The sequence below is a fragment of the Argiope bruennichi genome, chromosome 11 (assembly GCF_947563725.1).
Source record: "Argiope bruennichi chromosome 11, qqArgBrue1.1, whole genome shotgun sequence".
NCBI lineage: Eukaryota > Metazoa > Arthropoda > Arachnida > Araneae > Araneidae > Argiope > Argiope bruennichi.
The window spans coordinates 33,017,186-33,038,405 of record NC_079161.1 but is presented as its reverse complement, the minus strand read 5'-3'; the positions used below and the strand labels follow the sequence as shown (position 1 = coordinate 33,038,405).

At 35.0% G+C, this 21,220-nt stretch overlaps 1 protein-coding gene across 2 annotated transcripts; it reads right to left on the bottom strand.

Annotated features, from left to right (window-relative positions):
* Positions 1–997: 997 nt before the first annotated feature.
* On the bottom strand, positions 998–19,513 carry LOC129957361 (uncharacterized). Of its 2 annotated transcripts, XM_056069649.1 has the most exons (8): positions 19,358–19,513; positions 17,197–17,248; positions 14,690–14,893; positions 10,435–10,635; positions 7,524–7,643; positions 4,892–4,951; positions 3,054–3,248; positions 998–1,298 (listed from the first exon to the last, which is right to left on the bottom strand). In XM_056069649.1, exons 1-8 carry the CDS (start codon positions 19,433–19,435, stop codon positions 1,087–1,089), a joined length of 1,122 nt encoding a protein of 373 aa, XP_055925624.1. In that variant the 5' UTR covers positions 19,436–19,513; the 3' UTR covers positions 998–1,086. The 2 variants fall into 2 exon arrangements, with proteins under 2 accessions (XP_055925624.1, XP_055925625.1); XM_056069650.1 differs by lacking the exon at positions 4,892–4,951.
* Positions 19,514–21,220: the final 1,707 nt, after the last annotated feature.

Genomic DNA, 21,220 nt, shown 5'->3' with positions numbered 1-21,220 from the left:
TCCCCTATTCGACTCTTAATAATCCTTTATGTATACAAATATATATCTTGTTTGTTGTTACTTATGGCACTTGCCATGGACATGCCCACTGTCTATGACAGCTGATTCAAGGCCGAGGGAGAGGGCCTCTTGTTTTTATCGTAGAGCCAACTAGGGCCAAGAGTACGATTTGACTACACACATGTCAACCCTTTTTACGTGGCGGACTTCATTCACTCATCCCCAGATCGTAATTTGGACCTGAATCAGAACGATATACATCTATAATCTATATAGTTATATCTATACATCGATATATAATATCTATTATATTATATATACATATACTATCCCCGATATATTCAATTAATGATGCGTTCAAACACTAGTTTGTGGTTTGAAAAATTTCTCATGCTGTAGTGATTGGATTTTGAAGCGTTAGGAAATAAACGTTCATAGATGGCGCTAGACCACTAGCGCGAGTGTAATTAAGAGAGTGATGTCATTCGAGTGTTTGCTCTAGGAGGAGAAGGAGTTACTGAGCAGAGTAACTCGAACGAATCTGCAATAAATTTGTTAAGTTTTCTATTTGCCTAATTTTTTCAAAGCACTCAAGAACCAGCCACGACACATGCCAATAAATGACTTAATATTCCCTGGTAATTTTTGAATTATATTTACAGGAGTTTGTGTTCGCATCCATTAACCTACTTTAATGAAAATTTGCAACTGGAAGTATATTTCCAAAAATATTGCAACTAGATAAACGATTAATCCATTTTAGGCTCTGTAACAGCAGAGATAGTTCCTCCACAGCAGAGATTATCTTCGAGACTTCATTTACAAACATTGATTATAACACGAGATACAAGTTAGACTTTTCCCAATATTTAAGAAAATGGGAATAAAGTGATCATATGTTATAATTGGAAGTAATAACTATAGATTTTCTAATAACCGAGGCAACAAGTGAAAGATTGAGCACCCATTTCTAAATATCTAATACACAGAAACAATATATCAAATAAAAACATTTTATTCCACGTCATTTAAAAACATCAATACAAGGATTGCCAACACTTTGAAAACTTAATAAAAATTACGTATTTAAAAATCCTCGAATGGCATCCAACCATGATCACCCAGAGTCGGCGAGCTAGCTCTCGTGTTAGAATCCAAGCCTAAAAGGGCAGCTGTTATGAAGAGGCCCAGTGGGGAAAATATGTTCATTATGATGGTGAAAGTATAAAACGCACGACTGCAATAGTTATCAGCAGCAGCATCGGAGGAGATTTCCAGAGAAGAAAACTGGCCAAGTTCTGAAAAATTAAAATATTAGTTCAAAAATCAATAACATAATTTCCAATAGTTTGATAAATAACGTGTAAAACGTGCTGCACCCAATGTTCTCAGCTGTAGTGGGATATGGAAAGAACATCCACAAGCGGAAATAGTGATAAGATTTTTGGTCGTCATTAATTCGATTCATTAAAATGAAGGATTATAGTACCCAGCAAGATGAACAGGTTTCAAGAGCAGGCATCTCTAACATCATTTGTTTTTGAAGTAATTCTTGTAAAAAAACTTATACCATCAGAGAAAGGTTACTCCTTTTTCTTTCCTTATTAGTGTAAGTGTTAGGAATGATGGTACTTTAGCATGTCTTGGGACTTTAAATGAAGTAAAGACGGCTATCATGGACTTTATTGTATTAATCAACGAAAAAATGGATTGTGTCATTTTTTCTGCAACTGATTTTCATGATTAATTCTCCGAATTGGTTCTGTACAACTAGCAGAACTATTCAATTGTACCTCCTACATGTACTATGTTACTTTCATTCCTCTATTCCACTCGCCCGGAAATAATCTAAAGTTTTTTGCATAGTACAGCAAGTTTTGCAATTTTCAAATAGGTATAAAAAATATTCTTGAAATTCTGCATTAAGGTACATAGGTAACAATATATGCATCCTTTTAATAAATTACATGGACTTACTAACACTTATTTGCAGTTTAACTGTACAAACTCAAGAATACGCTTTGTTTTTTTTCCGCGTGTTCTACAGATTTAAAACTTCAATGGTAAAGAGGGCTCGAATTGTTATTTTATGAAGTGGAGTGCGGCTATGTAGCCATTCAGTACAACTGTAGCAACAAGTATCTTATTCACAATTATCCTTCCAGACCCATTCACCACAGATATCTAAATATTTACTGTAGTTAAATTTACACCTCGTTTTAAAGGTAAATTAAGAATCAATTTGAAAGATTTTAATGCATGATCTGACCATGAAGATAACCGAGTATAACTCTTCTCTAACTGCCAGTTTATAGACATCCGATTTTCGCTTTAACTTCAAAGTAGCACATCACGGTCAAAGTGTATTTGAAAACCAATTCTTAAGGCTAAAAGCATAGCATTGACATTTGTGTTTAAGGAAAAGTAATCTAAATTTGTTAGCACAGTACTAGTCACCACCAAGACAAACGCTAAATAAAGGCGTCAACGTAACTAGTCAAACGTTGTAATTAGATCATGGTATCAAACCTCGGTACAATAATGCTTGTGTCCTGCTAACAGGAAGTATCAAATAAGATTTGTGCTTTAAAAATACTAAATTGAATCCAGTATCAGTATTGATTCATTAATAGAAAAAGTAAAAATTAGGAGCCGCACTTGTCAATACAGTCACACATTCATTGCGACTATCCGTTCTCATTTCATTTAACGAACAATACAAGATCTGTAATTCACAGATCAAGGATTCTGCAGAATTTTCTGCAATATTTAGTTCACATGCGCTCAAATAATTTGGTTAGAATGGTAGAAAAAAATCTAATCCATTGAAGGCATTCTAATTTTTACATTGCACTTTCGAAAGATTTCAAAAACTAAATTTTAAAATACTTCGAGATTTTTTTCGCTTCATTGTACCGTTATAATCCTCCAGTGCCAAGTTCCGACTGTATGGTTCTACAAATTAAATCAGTTCTGTAGAATATTGTTAGACCCACTTTGACCCATTGTCTCGTTCTTAGACATCATGCATTTATGAACTGAAAACTACTTACCCAATACCCAAAGAATAAAGAACATCCAAGTAGCCTGTGATATCACAGTTCGCTCATTTTCGTTTAGACTGTAGAAGTTCTCTCTGCTGATTTTCCAGAGCGTGTAAGAAACTGTTAGAAAACCCAGTAGGCCCATTATTGCTACGATATATGGCAGAGTGAAATCAGCAGGACAATGGCCTATATTTCCTGCACCTGAAATATTTAATCATATTCATGCAACACATGTATTCATGAAATATTACGACAGACCAATCAGATGCACAAGATAAATCAGTTATGTAGGAGAAACTGGTTTATAGAAATGAGCTCACTTTAGTTGAAATATATGCAATGCAGTGATAAATTCGTTGCCAAGATGTTATAAATGGATAATTTAGACATGCATGCAATATATCTTAACATAACTCAAACGGCTAATCGTTTGACAATTTTGGAACGATGCGTTTAAACCAAAGTTACATCCATCTAAACGAAATCGCTTTCAGGAAGTCAACGAGCCAGAAGCCATTTGAATGTACTCTAGGTAGCCAGTTGCTTCAGTTACGTGCCGCATATGATTTATTAATATGCTCGCTTTCCTTGTTGAGAGGGATTACGGCTCATTGGGGCCGCAGGCCCCACCATCCGTAAATCTAAAAATGGTTAACTTTGGAGTGATATGAAACTGACCTTAGTAATTACAGTGCATCATACATGGTTTATTTTAGTTTGGATAATATGCTCGCTGTAAAAGCTACTCGTAACTACATGAACTCGGAGATCTTGTCTATAGTAGTGGTAATCTAGACGCTTCAGTACAATCGAAGATATGCGTGAACCACAAACGAGTAACGCAGCCGTCAACGTATTAATACAGTGTTAAATTAAGGATTAATTGAATTTGTCTCTTTATTTGCATGCTATAATTAAAGCAAAAACGGCAAAAAAAAGGCAAGATTTTACTTTTTTACGAGACAATTGAAGTTGCATTAGAAGCGAGATATCGTGAGCAGGAGGAGTCTATTGTTTTCGCTACATGGACTATACAGAAGATCGCTAATGAAATGTATGATCGCTCCAGGAAACAACTACGATAATTATTAATCGAAATGGATCGAATAGGTGTTGCAAAACTTCAAGCCCCGACTATATGAAAGTTGTTTTTAGGCATAGTTGGACCATGTTGGAAAGTTGTTGGCATAGACGGACCATGCCTACCGAAATTAACTAGTCACAGCGCCCCCAATATCATTAGGGATGCACGATGACGTTCCAATCCAACTTTATATGAATGTCGTAGCGTGAAGTTTAATAAAAGTGCTCAAAATTAGAATTTAAGTCCTAAATTCTTCTACATTTCATAAATGACTTATTCTATTGCGATTTCTTTACAATACTAGATGGGTTTTTTTATTGAAGTCGGAAACATTTAAGATCTTTTCTAGTCAAGAACCTTTTGCACTCAATTCACCATTATAATCAGATTTTCCCAACCAATACATTTCGCAAGATGACCTCAAATCATTTTTATACGGAACTATTTGCCAATATTCAAATTTGCATTAAAAGCTGGATTTTTGAACTGTTCTTTAATTGTTCTGTACGATCCATTACAATATTACATCTTCGTGAATATAAGCACATTTTTTTTTACAAATTTAATGCTAATCGCAGATGACCTTGCATCAGGATGCGTATTTATAATTTTTAGACCATTAATTCAATTACTACAACATCATACTTAAATTGCATTTTGAAAATTATAGATTAGGGACTACAAATTTTTAGTTGAATCGCAGAAGTAAAGCAAATTTTAATGCAAAATAAAGGATTTTTGCAAGAAAAAGATTTCTTACCGAAACCAATGGCCAAAATAGACATGAGCAACCCAACGCTAGATGCGACAAGGTCAAACACTGGAAGAAAATAGTTAAAAACAGAACTCAATATAAATTATGTAGACAGTAAATGTACAGCAGAAGTATGGAAAATTGAATTTGGCATTACATTTAGCATCGGAGCATACATTTTGAGTGCCCATTTAATATTAAAGCGCAGTAGCATCCAATATCTAAAAACCTTCAAACATTCAGCTCGTGTACTAGTAATTTTTACTCTGCGTTCAACTACCCAGTGCCTTAGTCGTCAAGGTAAGCAGGAAATCAGTCGCTTATGTTTCACTTTTTAAAAATTATTCGATTGATTAACGAATAGAATTTTTCGTGAAAAATGTTTATATTCGAATTAAGAAATTGGAAGTAAAAATAGAACTTGTATGGCAAAATAAACCGATTACTCACATTAAGAATTATTCAGAATTTCTAGATATTTATACACTCGGTTGAGAAATATGGGCACTTAACATGCATGGCATGTGTAGCCGTTTATAAAAATATCTCGTTAAAACAAAAACAATTTAATCAAAAAAATGCTTTAACATTTGGTATGCAGTATCGAGAAATACAATTTTAGAGCTGTAATTTGATCTAGCTTTTTAAATATATAAATGCATACAATTTACAAGTATGGAGACGCTCGAAATAAGAAAATTTAAATAAGATATTTTGATACATTAACTTATTTTTAGATGCAAAATATCAGTGAAAAAGGTTGGAATGCGACAACGAGTAACAAAAATATTTCATTAGATTTGCTGAATGTGACAACATAAAATGAAAAAAGGAGTTCGTTGTATTTAACATATCGATGCTCGGTCAGCCTACTGTTCGATATTTGCAGGTTCAAGAAAGCGGTGTAGAAAATAAATAGATCGGAATGTGCAAAGCTATTTCGTGAATTTGAAGACATGCGATACAGGTTCACATTAACTCAAGAACTAGTGCTATAATGCACTGTTAAAATAGGTCCCAAAGATCGGTAAATTCTTTAAGTATCAAATATCGCAAGAAAACGCGAGTATCATGGTAGAGTACCTCGGAGGAAACTACACGATCAAAGCAAATAAAAACTGGACTTGCATTTGCTAAAATTGCACATAAAGCAATCAGTTTTGAGAAACGTCATTTTAGTAGATGAAAGCAAATACAGCATTCTCAGATTTGACGGCAGGCAATTGGCGCACTTAAAAGTGTATGGCATATGCAGGCTTTGGGGCCTAGTGTAAAATATGAAGGTAGGGCTGCATGGCAAGTTCTGGTGGGAGAATATAATGAATACGTACATCTGTTGTAGATTTCGAACAATGTCAAGGCAAAGTGCGAGTATTTGATTCAAGACGCTTTAAAGTGTACCGAGATAACGACCGAAAACACGATACTGATATTTGTAAGTTATGGGTACCTACCACTTTCTTGGTGTGATTAAGATCTTTGCCCAGATTCCATTGAACATGTGTGGGATTATTTCTAACAAATCAGTGTACTATAGAAAGGAGTTAAGATATTTGAGCGATAAATTTGTCAAAAATGAAGGGATCATTTTGCACTAAACTGATCAAATTCATGCGAAATGTGCTTGGGGAATTCGTAAGATTTAAGGGTGCCTGACAATATATACAATTATCAAATTCATATATTTTTTTTTTTTTTGTTGGACAGGACCCCTGCCCCAATACTTTAAAATAAAATAATCGAAAAAATGTTTTGAGTTGCTACGATTTGCATTTATCAGAATGTGACATTTCAATTGGATACTATCCTATAAACTAGTGTTCCAATATTTTTAGTCTCTATTCAAGGGAAAAAGCAATGCTAAATTTATGAAAGATGTACAAGCTATAGCTTAAGCCCTTCGCCCATTTTTAAGGTTACTCTTAAAAATTCTAGAATCTAACGCCTGCCAATTTGGGAAAGTACTAAAATTATCTAAAATATGCCATCTCAAATAGTATTGAATTTTATCACGTTTAAATCCGTCATTGAAGCCTACATAAGGCGGGCCATAAACCCACACATTTTTAATTTTGAGTTTCTAAAAATTTAAGTTCTTATTCACACTTAAGATCAATTATTTTCCATCTCCTCACTCTAACGGAATTGTTTTAAATCAATAGTGAGATGCAATGTTCAAAAACCAGCACAATTTTTAAACAGAGCCAACTTATTTATATACACTACACTATAAAAGCCAAACTGAAAGCTGTAACAAAAAATAAACGGAATAACTCGCGGAAATCTCGAGATTCAGTAGAATAAAAGACTCAACCCGCAACATTAGCATCTACAGAGTTAAGTTATTGGATCAAGAAAACCGAGTGCTTACAGGTTTTATTAAGCTGCCGACTAAACTCCAAACAAAGTCATCGGCATTGCGAAGTAGATGTTTGCAGAAAAGAAAAAGCCGGTTAGAATATTCAACTCCGCAGTTCTCTTCGGACCCTCAAAAATGCCAAACATTACGTTTCATGTTACCAAAAAGTTATAAATACACCCCTCAAACTCCAACGCAGTTTCTACTTGGATTAGTTTAAGTAATAAAATGTAACAACTTAAAATTCTGGTTCGAGGAATAACCAAGTACTTTACTTACGGAATAGTTTCATATCGAATGCATTTTTAATTTTTACATCCTGTACAGCTGAATTCGTGCTTTCATCCGTCAATGATCGAAATCGGCGACGAACTGATCCTTCGGAATTCTGCGATTCACCTAGGGATAAGAAAATATTTTAAGAGACTAACACTTTCATGCACACGAATTTCCATTATATTCTAATGAACAAACTAACCGAATCAGTATCTTTCTTCTACGTCTATGTAACCGAAACCAAATAGTTTTGGAAGAAAGGATTCGATTAACTGATGTACCTGCTGTGAATTGCATATAAGCCAGTAACAGCGCTTCTGCCCGAACAGCTGTTTTGGCATAATCGGATCGTTACTGGACTGCTAACCAAAAGGTCCCAGGTTCTATCCTAGCGCGTCCCATACCGCTAAATACTCGTTTTCTTCTATACAAGAATCTACCCGTCTCATTGGAAGTACCCAAATCGCGAAAGATTCTTCATTTAAATTAAAATTCAGTCCCCTTTATCGCTATGCAAGTTCATTTTAAAATGCATCTAGTTACCCCCCGAGTTAATACGAGTTTGTACTTGTGGCAAGTTACAGTATTCACAATCTAGTACAGATTATTGGAACTAAAAATCGGGGAGAGTGGTTTGCCCAAAACTATCTCGCGTAATCCAATACTTTGACAGTACGCCTTACATGGTATTGGCGTCCAATAGTTACAAAGTTGGGTATTGGCGTCCAATAGTTACAAAGTTGGGTATTGGCGTCCAATAGTTACAAAGTTGGGTATTGGCGTCCAATAGTTACAAAGTTGGGTATTGGCGTCCAATAGTTACAAAGTTGGGTATTGGCGTCCAATAGTTACAAAGTTGGGTATTGGCGTCCAATAGTTACAAAGTTGGGTATTGGCGTCCAATAGTTACAAAGTTGGGTATTGGCGTCCAATAGTTACAAAGTTGGGTATTGGCGTCCAATAGTTACAAAGTTGGGTATTGGCGTCCAATAGTTACAAAGTTGGGTATTGGCGTCCAATAGTTACAAAGTTGGGTATTGGCGTCCAATAGTTACAAAGTTGGGTATTGGCGTCCAATAGTTACAAAGTTGGGTATTGGCGTCCAATAGTTACAAAGTTGGGTATTGGCGTCCAATAGTTACAAAGTTGGGTATTGGCGTCCAATAGTTACAAAGTTGGGTATTGGCGTCCAATAGTTACAAAGTTGGGTATTGGCGTCCAATAGTTACAAAGTTGGGTATTGGCGTCCAATAGTTACAAAGTTGGGTATTGGCGTCCAATAGTTACAAAGTTGGGTATTGGCGTCCAATAGTTACAAAGTTGGGTATTGGATTAAATTTATCCTTTTTAGTGACTACTGTGTCACTGTTTTAGTTATACGGCGATTCATCCCGGCATACGTTAATAGTATCCAAAGAGATTTCATGCTATAGACACGTTTCTCTACCGATTGAAACAGAGTAGACTCAAAACTGTACTTGTAATCACAATGTCTCATACCAAGTTGAGATATATTAAAGTCGCTGGGCTTTTGAACTAGCGCATTCACACGATTCTGAAAGTGCAGACTGACAGACAATCAACCTGAAGTTAAATTTGACAGATATCTACGTTATAGATGTTTCGTCTATACAGAATCTTTAGATCTCTTCGTTTTGTAGTCATCGAGTTAACTTGTATTCGAACAGGTTCTATTAAAATTGATAGAAATCTGCAAGTTTGGTGTGAAGACTGAATGCCAAATTTCATCCCTTTAGTTCAAAGCAATTCAGTTATCTTTGAAATCATTTTCCAAAAATGACTTCAAACTCTGGGATGTCTAGAAAAATGAAGATTCCTCAAAATAGACAGTTCGAATTTTGGTGAATACAATACTCTTGCGCATATGGAAAAATAAATGAGTCGCCCTCTTTTGGGGAAAGTTTACCGTTAACCAACTTTAACTTTTTATGAAATGATTACAAATTTCTAAGTTCTCATAATTGCGCAGAAAAATCAAAGTCTTTTAAGTAACCATCCAATTTGTCTTCCGATTTTGAAGCATTACTGCCCAATATCGATAAGTCTCCACTTCAATTCCATAAAACCAATGAATCTCATCATTCTCTTAAAGTCTAGATTCGAAAAACTCACACACCCTTTTCTAGAAATGCAATACTAACTACTACAGTTTTTCCTTCATGCATCTCAACATTTGGCATAGCGAATCCCACAATAAGACTGGAATACCAGGTATTTTTAAAGTGAATGCTTTATTAGAAATTATAATCGAGTGAAAAATCCAAGATTTTAGTGAGGAAGAAGTCGCATTACCCGATTGGCTCATGTCCCATTTAACTTTATTTTTATCAATTAAGTCTCGCTTTTCACCAATGACTATCACCCCATATTTATAACATTTTAAATTCACTCCGAGAGATCCGATTACTTATTAGATACTAATTAATATCGCATTTAAAAGATTCTTTATCCAAAATCTTGTTCCTAAAAGGGATTACAAATTATAAGGATTTTGAATTCCATTTTCTGGAAGTTCGTACCCGACGCCACAATATGCAACATTTTTAGCTCGCACCATAACAATGTTGAGAAATGTTTAGTGCGTCAGACTTGATGTGCTGCATTAATAACGGAGTTGATGAAGAACTTGCAAGACAATTGACAGCATTGAATAGTGGCATTCTTGAAGAGGAATATTGACATTATCAAGCCTTTAGAAACATTGATAATCTGTACAACATTTTTTTTACGAGGCCAATGCATTTCATTACCATTTAACAGCCAAGAAACGTATTCCGCCGTTATTTACAGTGTTGAAGAATTATGTCGGGTTCCAATTCCGAACCACTACTTCTGAAAGGGGAAGGAAATGCCGACAAAATTAGAAGTTTTCGAAAATTGATCTTCCACTCACCAGAAGTTTGTTCTGGAAGTCCAGCGTTGTTAGGGGCAGTAGGTATGAATTCAAAAGGTTCGGTTTCGGCTTTAGTAGAGCCGCCGTCTGTCGAGTTGGATACAATCGTTTCTGTACTGTGAACATGTTCGCCAGTTTCTTTTTCTATGCATGGGGGAGTATCCAAAGTTGCAACAACTGGGGATTCTTCCGGATAAGGCACTGAAAAATTAAAGACATGATTATTCTGCTTTCCGTTGAGTAAATATTCCTAACATTAAATATTCTTCCATGTTAACTATCAGCCGAAAAGATTTGTGAACAAGTTTCCCGACTGAATATTTCTCTGATGATCCGCTGTTTACGAAGTTTGTGCTCTGAGAAGCGTCTTCATTTTTGGAATTTGGCAATATTTCTCGTTGTTCAACAATTCTGGAATAGATATCCATCGCTTATTTTACAATTTGGCGTTTATTTAAAGGAAGAGGATACTTGCAAGCGTCGAGTTCCTGAAATGACCGCTATACTTTTCCTCTGAAGTATGCGTGGATATTGAATGGACTCCTGCTATTTTGGGCAAGAAATTTTGCTTCGATTGTTTCCATCGGGGTAGGTTTTACAGCTTGGAGAACAACGCATGCCTTCAGAAAATATTAATTAGTGGAAGTCTCTTTAAATTTGTGAATTAGTTTCATAGTAACTTAGAAAAATCCTTTTCATTAGTGTAAGCCATTTACCGCGTTTCATAGCCATTTTTCGTACTGTAGTTTGTCAAATTGGTAACGTAACTTTTCGACAAATGCTGCCAGATTAGAGCTCTTGATGAATTGCAATTAAGATGCACTTGGGCTTTACTGCCAAATTCAGAGTTGGAGTCGCATTAGAACTAGAAACAAAACGTACATAAAAAAATGGCGAATAAAATTAGTGAAACAGTGCCGTTCTCGGGGTTATGAAAGACTTCATTATCCAAATGCTATGGAAATGACTGTGCTAGACATTTCAATCTAGTGGAAGAATTCAAAGACTTGACAGTAAAAGATTTTAAAAAATCGACTCATTCGAAAGAGAAATTGACCCAAAAGGAAAGACTGATAATTTTAGACTGATGCCAAGTGTAAGAAGTGGCAGAACATAATCACAAGGTAAAGGAAGTACAAAGAGGAAAAGACCAAGGCTCTCAAAAATCAGGAAATTGAAGCTTCCAATACGGTTAATCGAATGTAATACGCAAAGGAAACTGGGGTTAAGTTTAGTTATATTAACGTTCCGTTTTAAAGCAACACTAGGGTTATTTTGGGACGGACCTCGTAATTTTAGACCGTGGTCAGATGAAGAGGACGACACCCGAGCCATCACCCCTTTTGTCCAAACTTGGACACCCTATCGGCAGGAGGATGCATGACCCCGAAGGATTTTGTGAACCAGACCCGCTTACATGTCGATTCTCGATCTCAAACCTTAAACCCTTCTTTTCTGAAACCGCGATCTTGTCACCGGGCCGCCGCCCTGAAAGAGGCTGGGAATATGGGAAGATACAAAAACCAGTAATCCTTAGAACCTCTCGAATTCGACAGTAATCTCTTCCCAAGACAGAATTTGAGAACAGAAGCAGAAGATCTTCGAGACCATTTTTAAAGGTATAAACGAATTATCAGGTTAAGGAGGACCTCCCTATACAAAAAATCAGAAATCTACATATGCAAAGGCTCCGAATATAAAAGGCACTAAAATTTGGAAGCATGCAACAATTTCTCAACTGGAATTTGGTTCCAATTTGTGTAGGTGCATGCTCCCCACTTGCCTCTATTAAAATGCAAACGTCATCTGTACGTTTGATCCTAAAACCACCAACAGGAAGCTAGTTTCACAATGAGTATCGAAAGTTAATTCACTGCTAGTGTTATACGCCCAACGGTACCAATGCCCGAGTTTTCCCCTATGAGAATGAGACGAACCCTTGAAGCACAACTTGTCCTTAGAAAAGGAAGAAAGAAATTTGTCTTTTGCGAGTGATTGGCAACAGAATGCTGTTCCAGATGAAAACCCTAGGAGATGTTAATAAGCTGAATCCCTCCCAGTAAGATTTAATCAAATTGAGCTTGAAGTAACCATTTTAAGACAGCTTTGCTTATAATTCTTACACTTGTATGTTATTGATATGGATATAACTAATTCAAGTTCATATTCAGCACTTCTTAAAAACTTCAAACGATTTCGGATGAGCACCTAGTTTTCGCGTTTATGCCAGGCACTCGCGTAATTTTTATTTTACTTCACTATTTCCTTTCAAGTCCATCCTTCTCATGATGCGTACTACCCCGGAGCGAGGATACTAAAATTACTTAGTCGCTATGCGCGTTTTCGTCTTGGTAATATTTTATTATCGGTATCGGGTAGACGTACGCTTATTGCTTCCGAGTTTTCTGAATTAGGGATGACGAATATTTTCAGAGCGGTTATTACGTAACCAATATCAAAAAGTCACAAATACCGGTGATCAATACTTTTCAAAGAGGGGTGCGATTCAAATCCTTAATACGATCTTGCTGATATTTCGATTACAGGTTTTGGATCACGATAGAAATTAACAATCGATACGATATCACTGAAATTTGCCGGAGCGGCGACTTCACTGGAAAGTAACAATCGATACGATCTGTCCAATGGAAGCTCTCGAAATAAATCCGATTGGATTGAAAAGAAAACGGACCAGTTATTGGAATTATCGTATCGTATCATTGAATTGCATATCACTGAAATTTATCGGAGCGGTGATTTCATCGGAAAGTGCGAAGTCACCGCTCCACTTTACGGGAGTGACCGATATTCGTATTTGATGATGCACTATTCCATACAGATCATTTTTAATTTCTCGTGACATGATTGACTTTGATTACATGTATTCTGTTTACTGCCAGCGCCATCTATTGGTAGAATATAGGACTAAAGTAAACATTTTAAAGAAATGCCATTTTTAACTCGCCTTTTCGAGAAAATGGTTGACTCCAATAAATTAAATAGTTGAGAAAAAAAAATTTAAGAAGTAAGCTGAAACATAAATTCAATCACACGTTACTTAAGTTAGTAAATTAAGTATTAATTACAATTAATAAATTTTATATTTAATATTAAGTAATAATTTTTAATTAATAATGATTAAAATAACAGATATTTGGAACGCATATTTAAAAACAATAGCAATATTATTTGTTATTCAAAAAATCGTGGATTATGCATCTATTCTGAATCCCTCCAATCTTGTTCTTCATAGTCTACACTACTCGTATTCATTACGGTGTTTATTTAACGTTTTTCCTTTAGTAAGACGATGTCCACACTAAATGTTTACAAGAGTGAAATCCACCAACTAACAATTTGGCCGTAACTTGTACCAAGTCAATCGAATGACAAACAATACGATAGTGATCTATGATATCGGTCTAAATAAAACTGCTGCCGGATTCAGTACACAAGATATTTTAAACGCGATTTATCCTATTCAACAGTAGCTTTAGTCACATGAGGAATATAACTGGTCATTGTGCTATATGGCATGATAAACCCCCCAGTGATGTATGCTCGTTTTACTGGATGGGACTAAACAAGCGAGAAATTTGTAAAATTTTAATGAAGGGGAAAAGTTAGCTTCCTGATCGACGCAGACCCTCTTTATTTTTTGATCAATCAAGTTTGGCCTTTTCACTGATGACTGACATATTTATAATCTGAAATCCCACGCATGAAAGATCCATCCACACTTTCCTTTGGGAATTTGTTAATTTTTCAATAAAAAGATTTAATGCCAAGATATTGTTCCTAAAGAGGAACAAAAGTTACTACAGTTGTGTACTCGACTTCGTGCGAGTATCTCACGCTTTATCACCTCATTTTAAAACATTTTTAGCTACATACGGATAGCATCAACGATTGAGAAGTCAGGGTGTTCGATACTCTTGACTTGGTTAATATGCGGCATAAATAATTTTACGAACAGCTTACAAGACAATTTACAGCATTTAGTGGGATTCTTGCAGAGGAATCGTGATAATATAAAGCTTTTCTTTGTAAAACGCCGATATTTTGTCCAACCCATTTTTTTATGGTGGCAATTTCTTTCACTTGCACTTGTAACTGAAGAACGTATTCGTCTACTTGTTCAATTAGATGTTCACAAGAATTATGTCGGAATCTTTTCCAGACCCAACAATTTCTGAAAAGGGATGGTAGAGAAATGACAACACAAGAGGTTTTCGAAAATTAATCGCATACTCACCAAAAGTTTCTTCTGAAAGTCCAGCGTTGCTATGGTCAGTTGGTATGAATTCAAATTGTTCGGTTTCAGCCTCAGTAGTGCTGTCGTCTGTCGAGGTGGATACAACCGTTTCTGTACTGGAGTCGTGTTCGCCACTCTTACCTTTCTCGATGCATGGGGGAGTATCCAAAGTTTCAACAACTGGGGAATCTTCTGGATTAGCCACTGAAAAATTAAAGTCAATTCTGCTATTCGTCGAGAAAATATTCCGAACATTAAATATTCTTCCATGTTAGCTTTTTGCCGAATTGATTTGTGATCAAGTTTTCCGACAGTATTTCCGCGACTGATCTGCGAACAATGAAGTTTGTGATCCAAAAAGCGTCTTTAATTTTGGAAGTTGGCGATTTGCCTTTTTTGTTGCTCTAGAGAGTGATAATTTAAGTAAATGTTCATCGTTTATTTTGCGGTTTGAGGTTTTATGTAAATATTAACGGTACTTTAAAGTGTAGAGCCGTTGAAACACCCACCTGGGGAGTTTGCGCTATATTGAACTTTTCTTTCGAAGCACGAGTGGATATAGAATGCCTTCTCAGCTTAAGTAAAACTTATTTTTCCCGATTCCATAGGAGTACAGTCTGAAGTACTAATGTCCTTAGCAAGCAATATTAATTTAATTAGGTGACTTATGAATTAGGTTTAGAGATTTTAACGAGAGTAATATATTCATCCAATTTACCAAATTTTTCATAATCGCCGATAAAATTACGATACAAAAAACGGCCAAATTGGTATTGGAACTTGTGTTACTGTATCTTTGGATGAATACTTCGTCAGATAATTATAACTCCAAAAATATAACAGTGTCACACTAGAGCTCTTGCCGTGTTATTGGAATTGTGACGTACTTGGGCCTTATTGCTAAATTTTGAATTGGACGCTCCCTCGAATTAGAAACAAGACGATGCAAATCCTCATTCTCCAAATTGCACGGCACTCTTTGTGCCAGACACTTCAACCCAATGAAAGGTTTAAGACAAGACAGCAAAGGATTTCAAAAAATTAACCTATTCAAAGGAGTTGACCCAAAATGCAAAACAGACAGAATTCTAGACTGCGGCCAAATATAAAAAAGTGGAAGAACACAATCAGGTAAAGTCCAAAGGACAAAAGGCAATGGATATCGTAGAGGTCAGGAAATTGAAGATTACGATACGAATACCACAATGTAAGAAAGATGAAAAGAGGTGGCGAATGTATCTGACAACTACAAAAACCAGTAATACTTAAGATTGTTTGGACTTACACTTTCGAGAGTATTCTCTCCCAAAACAGAAGTTAAGAAAAGCGGCAGAAGACTAAAAAAACAAAACAAGTACAAGGGGAATCCTCAGAGTAAGGAAGATATAGCTACACAAAAATGTCGGAACTTGCATGTTCAAAGGCTGTGGATACAAATGAACCAAACGCAATTTTTAAAGAATACGAGTAAATTTTTGAACCGAATTGTCCTTTAATTAACCGTGAAGGACTATACTCCCACTTGCCTCTAGCTGAAGGGAACAGACATCTGGTTCAAAAGTAGATATTTGAACCTAAAACCATCAATGGGAAATCAGTTTCACAATCAAGATCGAAACTTTTTTTATCGATATTTATAATACGATCAACGTTACCAATGATAGATTCTTCTATGAGAAGACGAACTCTGGAAGCATATCTTATTGTTAAGACTAGGGAGGTAAAAATTTCAATAGGCAACAGTGCTGGTCCGGGTGAAAACCCTCTGAGGTGTTAAGCTTAAGAAAGCTGTTGATACAGATCCTCAATTGCAGTTGTGACGCGAGACTCACTTCGCAGATCACAAGTAATTATCTATGATCATTACATTCGAGCGACAATTGGCAGAAACTTTTCATGAATCAAAAACGACTTCCCTGCCGATAATATGCGGCTGATTTATAGAACTGGAGCAGTAGCTCTATCTACAGGATATGGATCCTAGATCTGAGCACTGAAAAACAAAAGCCACGTTGCAGGCGGATTTTAAGTTTAACCGATTTAAAGAGCGTCCAAAACATCTACATTGTTTCAAATATAAATTTGGCATATAGTAGCCATTTCGTTTAACTGACTCGTATGTACCCAGGAAAGGGAATAACTTAATGGGATTCTAATCGTAAGTGAAATAACGCAGGAAAATTCGTACGTTTTCCATTACTCACGACTTAAACAAATTTTTGTATCTGGTCTGATCTTGAGTTTGAGAAACAATATTCCAAATGTCTGATCTTCAACATTCTGTAATTTTGAAGTTAAGTTTTTCCAGTCGATGAAGGCTCCGTTTAGAGAAAACCGAATTTATTGCTTGCACATAATCCTCAGAATTATTTTTTTATTTAAAAAAAAGTGCTAAAACGCCCAAAAAATTAGAAATCGCAAATCTATATACAGCCCTTGCATTTTGGTTAAAAAGAAAAGCAAACACAACAGCATTTTCATATATATCCAATAAAATGCATACTTACAGGCCATTTCCGATTCAAATGCTGGTATGTTTTCGGTTGTTGTAGGCGTTTCCTGAAAAAAGGAAATTCACCAGTGTAATTTCATGGCGTTTGTATGAATGTTAATATATTCGAGTACAATTTCGATCATCATAATTAAGGAATAAGGTATCCATTAGTTATTTTAAGTTATGCCAATGATATACAAATGCATACAGTTGCATGCACTTCTCTTTAGCGATTATGCACAATTAAGAAAAGTTGATTTGGTTTTCACTGCATCAACAGATAAGATAACCATTTTGAATTCTCATTATTAGTTTACGATAAATTTAAGATACAAGCTTTAAATGCCCGATAAATTAGTTGACAAATTAAAGTTTCATTTTATGGCATAAGGCTAGACATGGATATGTAAAGATTTAGTTTGATCGGGTCATTGATACTAATTTTGCATTTGGCGTTTTAATACGAGTGAAAGATTAAATTTCAGAATTTACAATAGCTGGTGGCGAATAATCACTCTTCCCTACAAACATTTCAAAGGATATAAAATAATTGATAAATTACCCGATTATTTAATATTTTCCCTTAAATTATCGTACCATTAAGTCAAAAACCTAGTATTTGACTATCGAGAATGTGCAGTTTAATATTTTCACAATCTGCAGATCATTTAGATCGATGTTACTAAAAGTTTACATTCAAATGAACAATTCAGATATGCAAGAATCGTAAATGACATTAAAAAAGTAGTTGCTGAAACGAGGACGCATATTCATATACACTTATTTAGAATCATAGGCTTTCTACATACATTAGAATTTGACAACGTTCTTAAAATTATTCGCTCGTACTTTATTTCAAATTTGATTCACTTCCGAGTTGTTCAGGGTTTGGGATTTCCAAGGCTTCTCGTTCTAATTTCTGCAATTTTAATTGTTCCAAGTAAAGCTGAAAACCTCTTTCGGGAAAGTATATACTTCGAAATACATCTAGTGCATTTCTTTGCTGAAGATGACTCATGGAATTAACTGAAAACTACTGAAAGTTGAACATTCTGTGTAAGCGGAAGATTTGTTGCGGCATAAATCGTAAATATTTTATTTAAAAGTAGCTAGCGATTATTTTAATTATAAATTTTATTTTGTAAATAGTTGTAAAATTCAGATTGGCAACAGTGATACTTTTGGAACTTGTTGTTTAAAAACAATGCTAGAATGTTGAATGAAAATAAGTTGATGTACATTTGATAATATTATCTATATGTAATATTTAGTTTTATAGTACGTTTGTCTGCATTTTATTTTTGTTAATGCACGAACACAACAGATTAAAGCTGTTCGAGATTTCCTTACTTTTTAGCTTATCCCCAGAGTATATGCGGGAAAATGCACGTACGTTACATGCAAATGTTTAAACATAAAAATAGTATGAAACAATACGTCAAATCCTGCTCTTCTAAAAGATTATACAAGACGTTTATAGTTCTGTACTGGCGGAAATCTTAGAATTTAGTATCGTTCTAGTTTAAAGTGTTTCCGATTTATTTTCCTAGCAAAAAACTCTAAACATTTTTAAAACAGGAGAGAATAATATGCAAGTCATTTCCTTATTAAATCAAAAATCACGTTAATCTAATAAACAAGCTCATGGAAAACATACGTTACAAATGTGCATATTAACTATTATCAAAAAATTGTTCATTGTTCAATTTTAGACTATGCCACTTTTTAAAGACAGTTTCATTTTTTTTATATTAATTTTTTTTAGTTTATGATCTTCCTAGCTATACAAAGAACGACGAAGTTTCATTTTCAGTCACGCGCCAAAATACAAATTTCAACCTAAAATTCATTCACTTTTAAAATCGTTTGTACTCGCAGAACTAAGCCATCTTTTGAATTCCCACAAAAAGTTACATACAATAAGAGGTTTATCGACGCTATATTTACAAATGTTTTGGTGTAGCAAGATGAACCGTTACAATTTTGCTAAAAAACTACAAAATATTTTAAGACGCTCTTGTCCGTATGTACACAGGAAGTGGGATTTATTTTCCTTGTTTTGTTAAATTTTCTTTACCCTTAAAACTTTTAATTCAATTCTCGATAACAGGGAACTAACACAAATTCATCAAATCAATTTCTGAAAAACACCAAAACAGCTTAAAAATACATACTTGTGTAGCTGTAACAGATACTTCAGAAAAGTCTTCTCCTGGTTTACCATGAATTACAGTCCACATCCGAAAAGGCATTTTGAAACTTCCAATTCGCTGATAACTTCCTAAAACACCGGCAAATTTAGCTAGCTCAGCTATTAAAAAGTAAAATCGCACCTTAACATGCGCAATTTATATCAATGCTTTTATTGATGCCAGATTGCAAACTGATTCATTGATTTGTTGAACAAGTGCCCATTTTTATGTATATGAAAAAAGAGAGGTATTATCCTTATGCGCTGTAGCTAGTTGATAATAACAAAAATAAAACTTAATAATTTGTGTCTAGAGTCATGATTTTAGTTTAATTACATTGGCATTCCATTTTGAAGCAACACGAGAGCTACTTAGAAATGGAACTCATAATTTTTGAGATGTGCTCAGATGAAGAAAATGTCACCTGAGCCGATTTGTTCCTCCATATATTTCTACCCAAGTTATGAAAAGGGGGGGGGTGAATGTGAATATTCCAGTAATAATATATTTTGTTATGCCATGATACTTGTAAGTCCGGCTTTAACAATGCATTCAATACAAATACATGTTTTTATATTATTGGCAATATGTTATAGTGTAAGTTTTTATACTGTAATAGTGTGACCGATGACCAAAGAGTGAACAGATCACTTGATGGACCAATCGGATTTGGTTGTTTTATCAGGTTGATACACACTCTGAAAATAAACTAAGACTGGATCTTGATATACAACCATACTCAGATAATGAAGACAATACGTTTGACAATTATCACTGAAAAAAGGGATCAATGTGAAAAGAAAGGGGTCATGGTGGCCTAGATTTCAATGTCAGGGCCGAAGAGTTCCAGGATCAACATCCAATGAAGAACCTCTGTCTAAGAGGGTCTGGCAAACGTTAAATACGCCGCAGCTAAGTATCTTTCTCCCTTTTGTAGTGCAGAAGTTTAGAACGGAGGTGCCAGCTGAATTGTCGTTCGCGTCATCAAACCAAGATTCCAAAATTGCGACTTCCATCCTAAAATAATCCTAGCGCTGCTTTAAAATGGGAAATTAACACAATTAAACGAAACTATGAAAAAAAAATTCGTATTTCCGATGTTTCGATCACGAAATTAAGGTATGATAGAAGTAAGAGGTTCAAAATCCAAAGTCAGTATTTGTAATATTCAATTGTAGTAAAATAATAGCGACTGTATATATGAAAGCAATCATTCGAAACAAGAATCATTATGAAAATATCAACTCCATTCAGTTATGCTTCGATCAGGGAATTAACGTTCTAATAGTTGAAGGTTCAAAACCCAAAATTATTGGGGAAATTGTGATATTTAACTGCGATGAGATAATGAAGACCGCATCTATGAAAATAATCCCTCGAAACGGAGATCACCATGAAAATATGGACTTCCATCTTACGATGATTATGGAATTCTGATTCAAAGTCCATAATCATTGCAGCAATTGTGTAATACTTAATATTATTTAATCGTTCTCAGGTGATGAAAACTACTTCTACGAAAAAGCTTCGTTTTTCAAATGTAGACTCTAATCAGCTCTATTTTGAGCATGAAATAAAGACTCTGGTGCCAAGAGATTCATAAAGTAAACTTATTCCGGCAATTGTTTTTACACTCAATCGTGAGATTGCAAAAGAAACCATTGGATTGTATAAAAACACGAAATTACGCAATTTTTTCAAAAATCTATTTATTTATTCAAATAAAATGTAATTAGTTAAATCGATAGAAACAAAATCCTTTTTCACCTCAGCCGCTCGACAATTCGAACGTTATTAATTTGTTTGTTACTCAAGCTCGATCAAACGCGTTTCTCCCAATTGGAC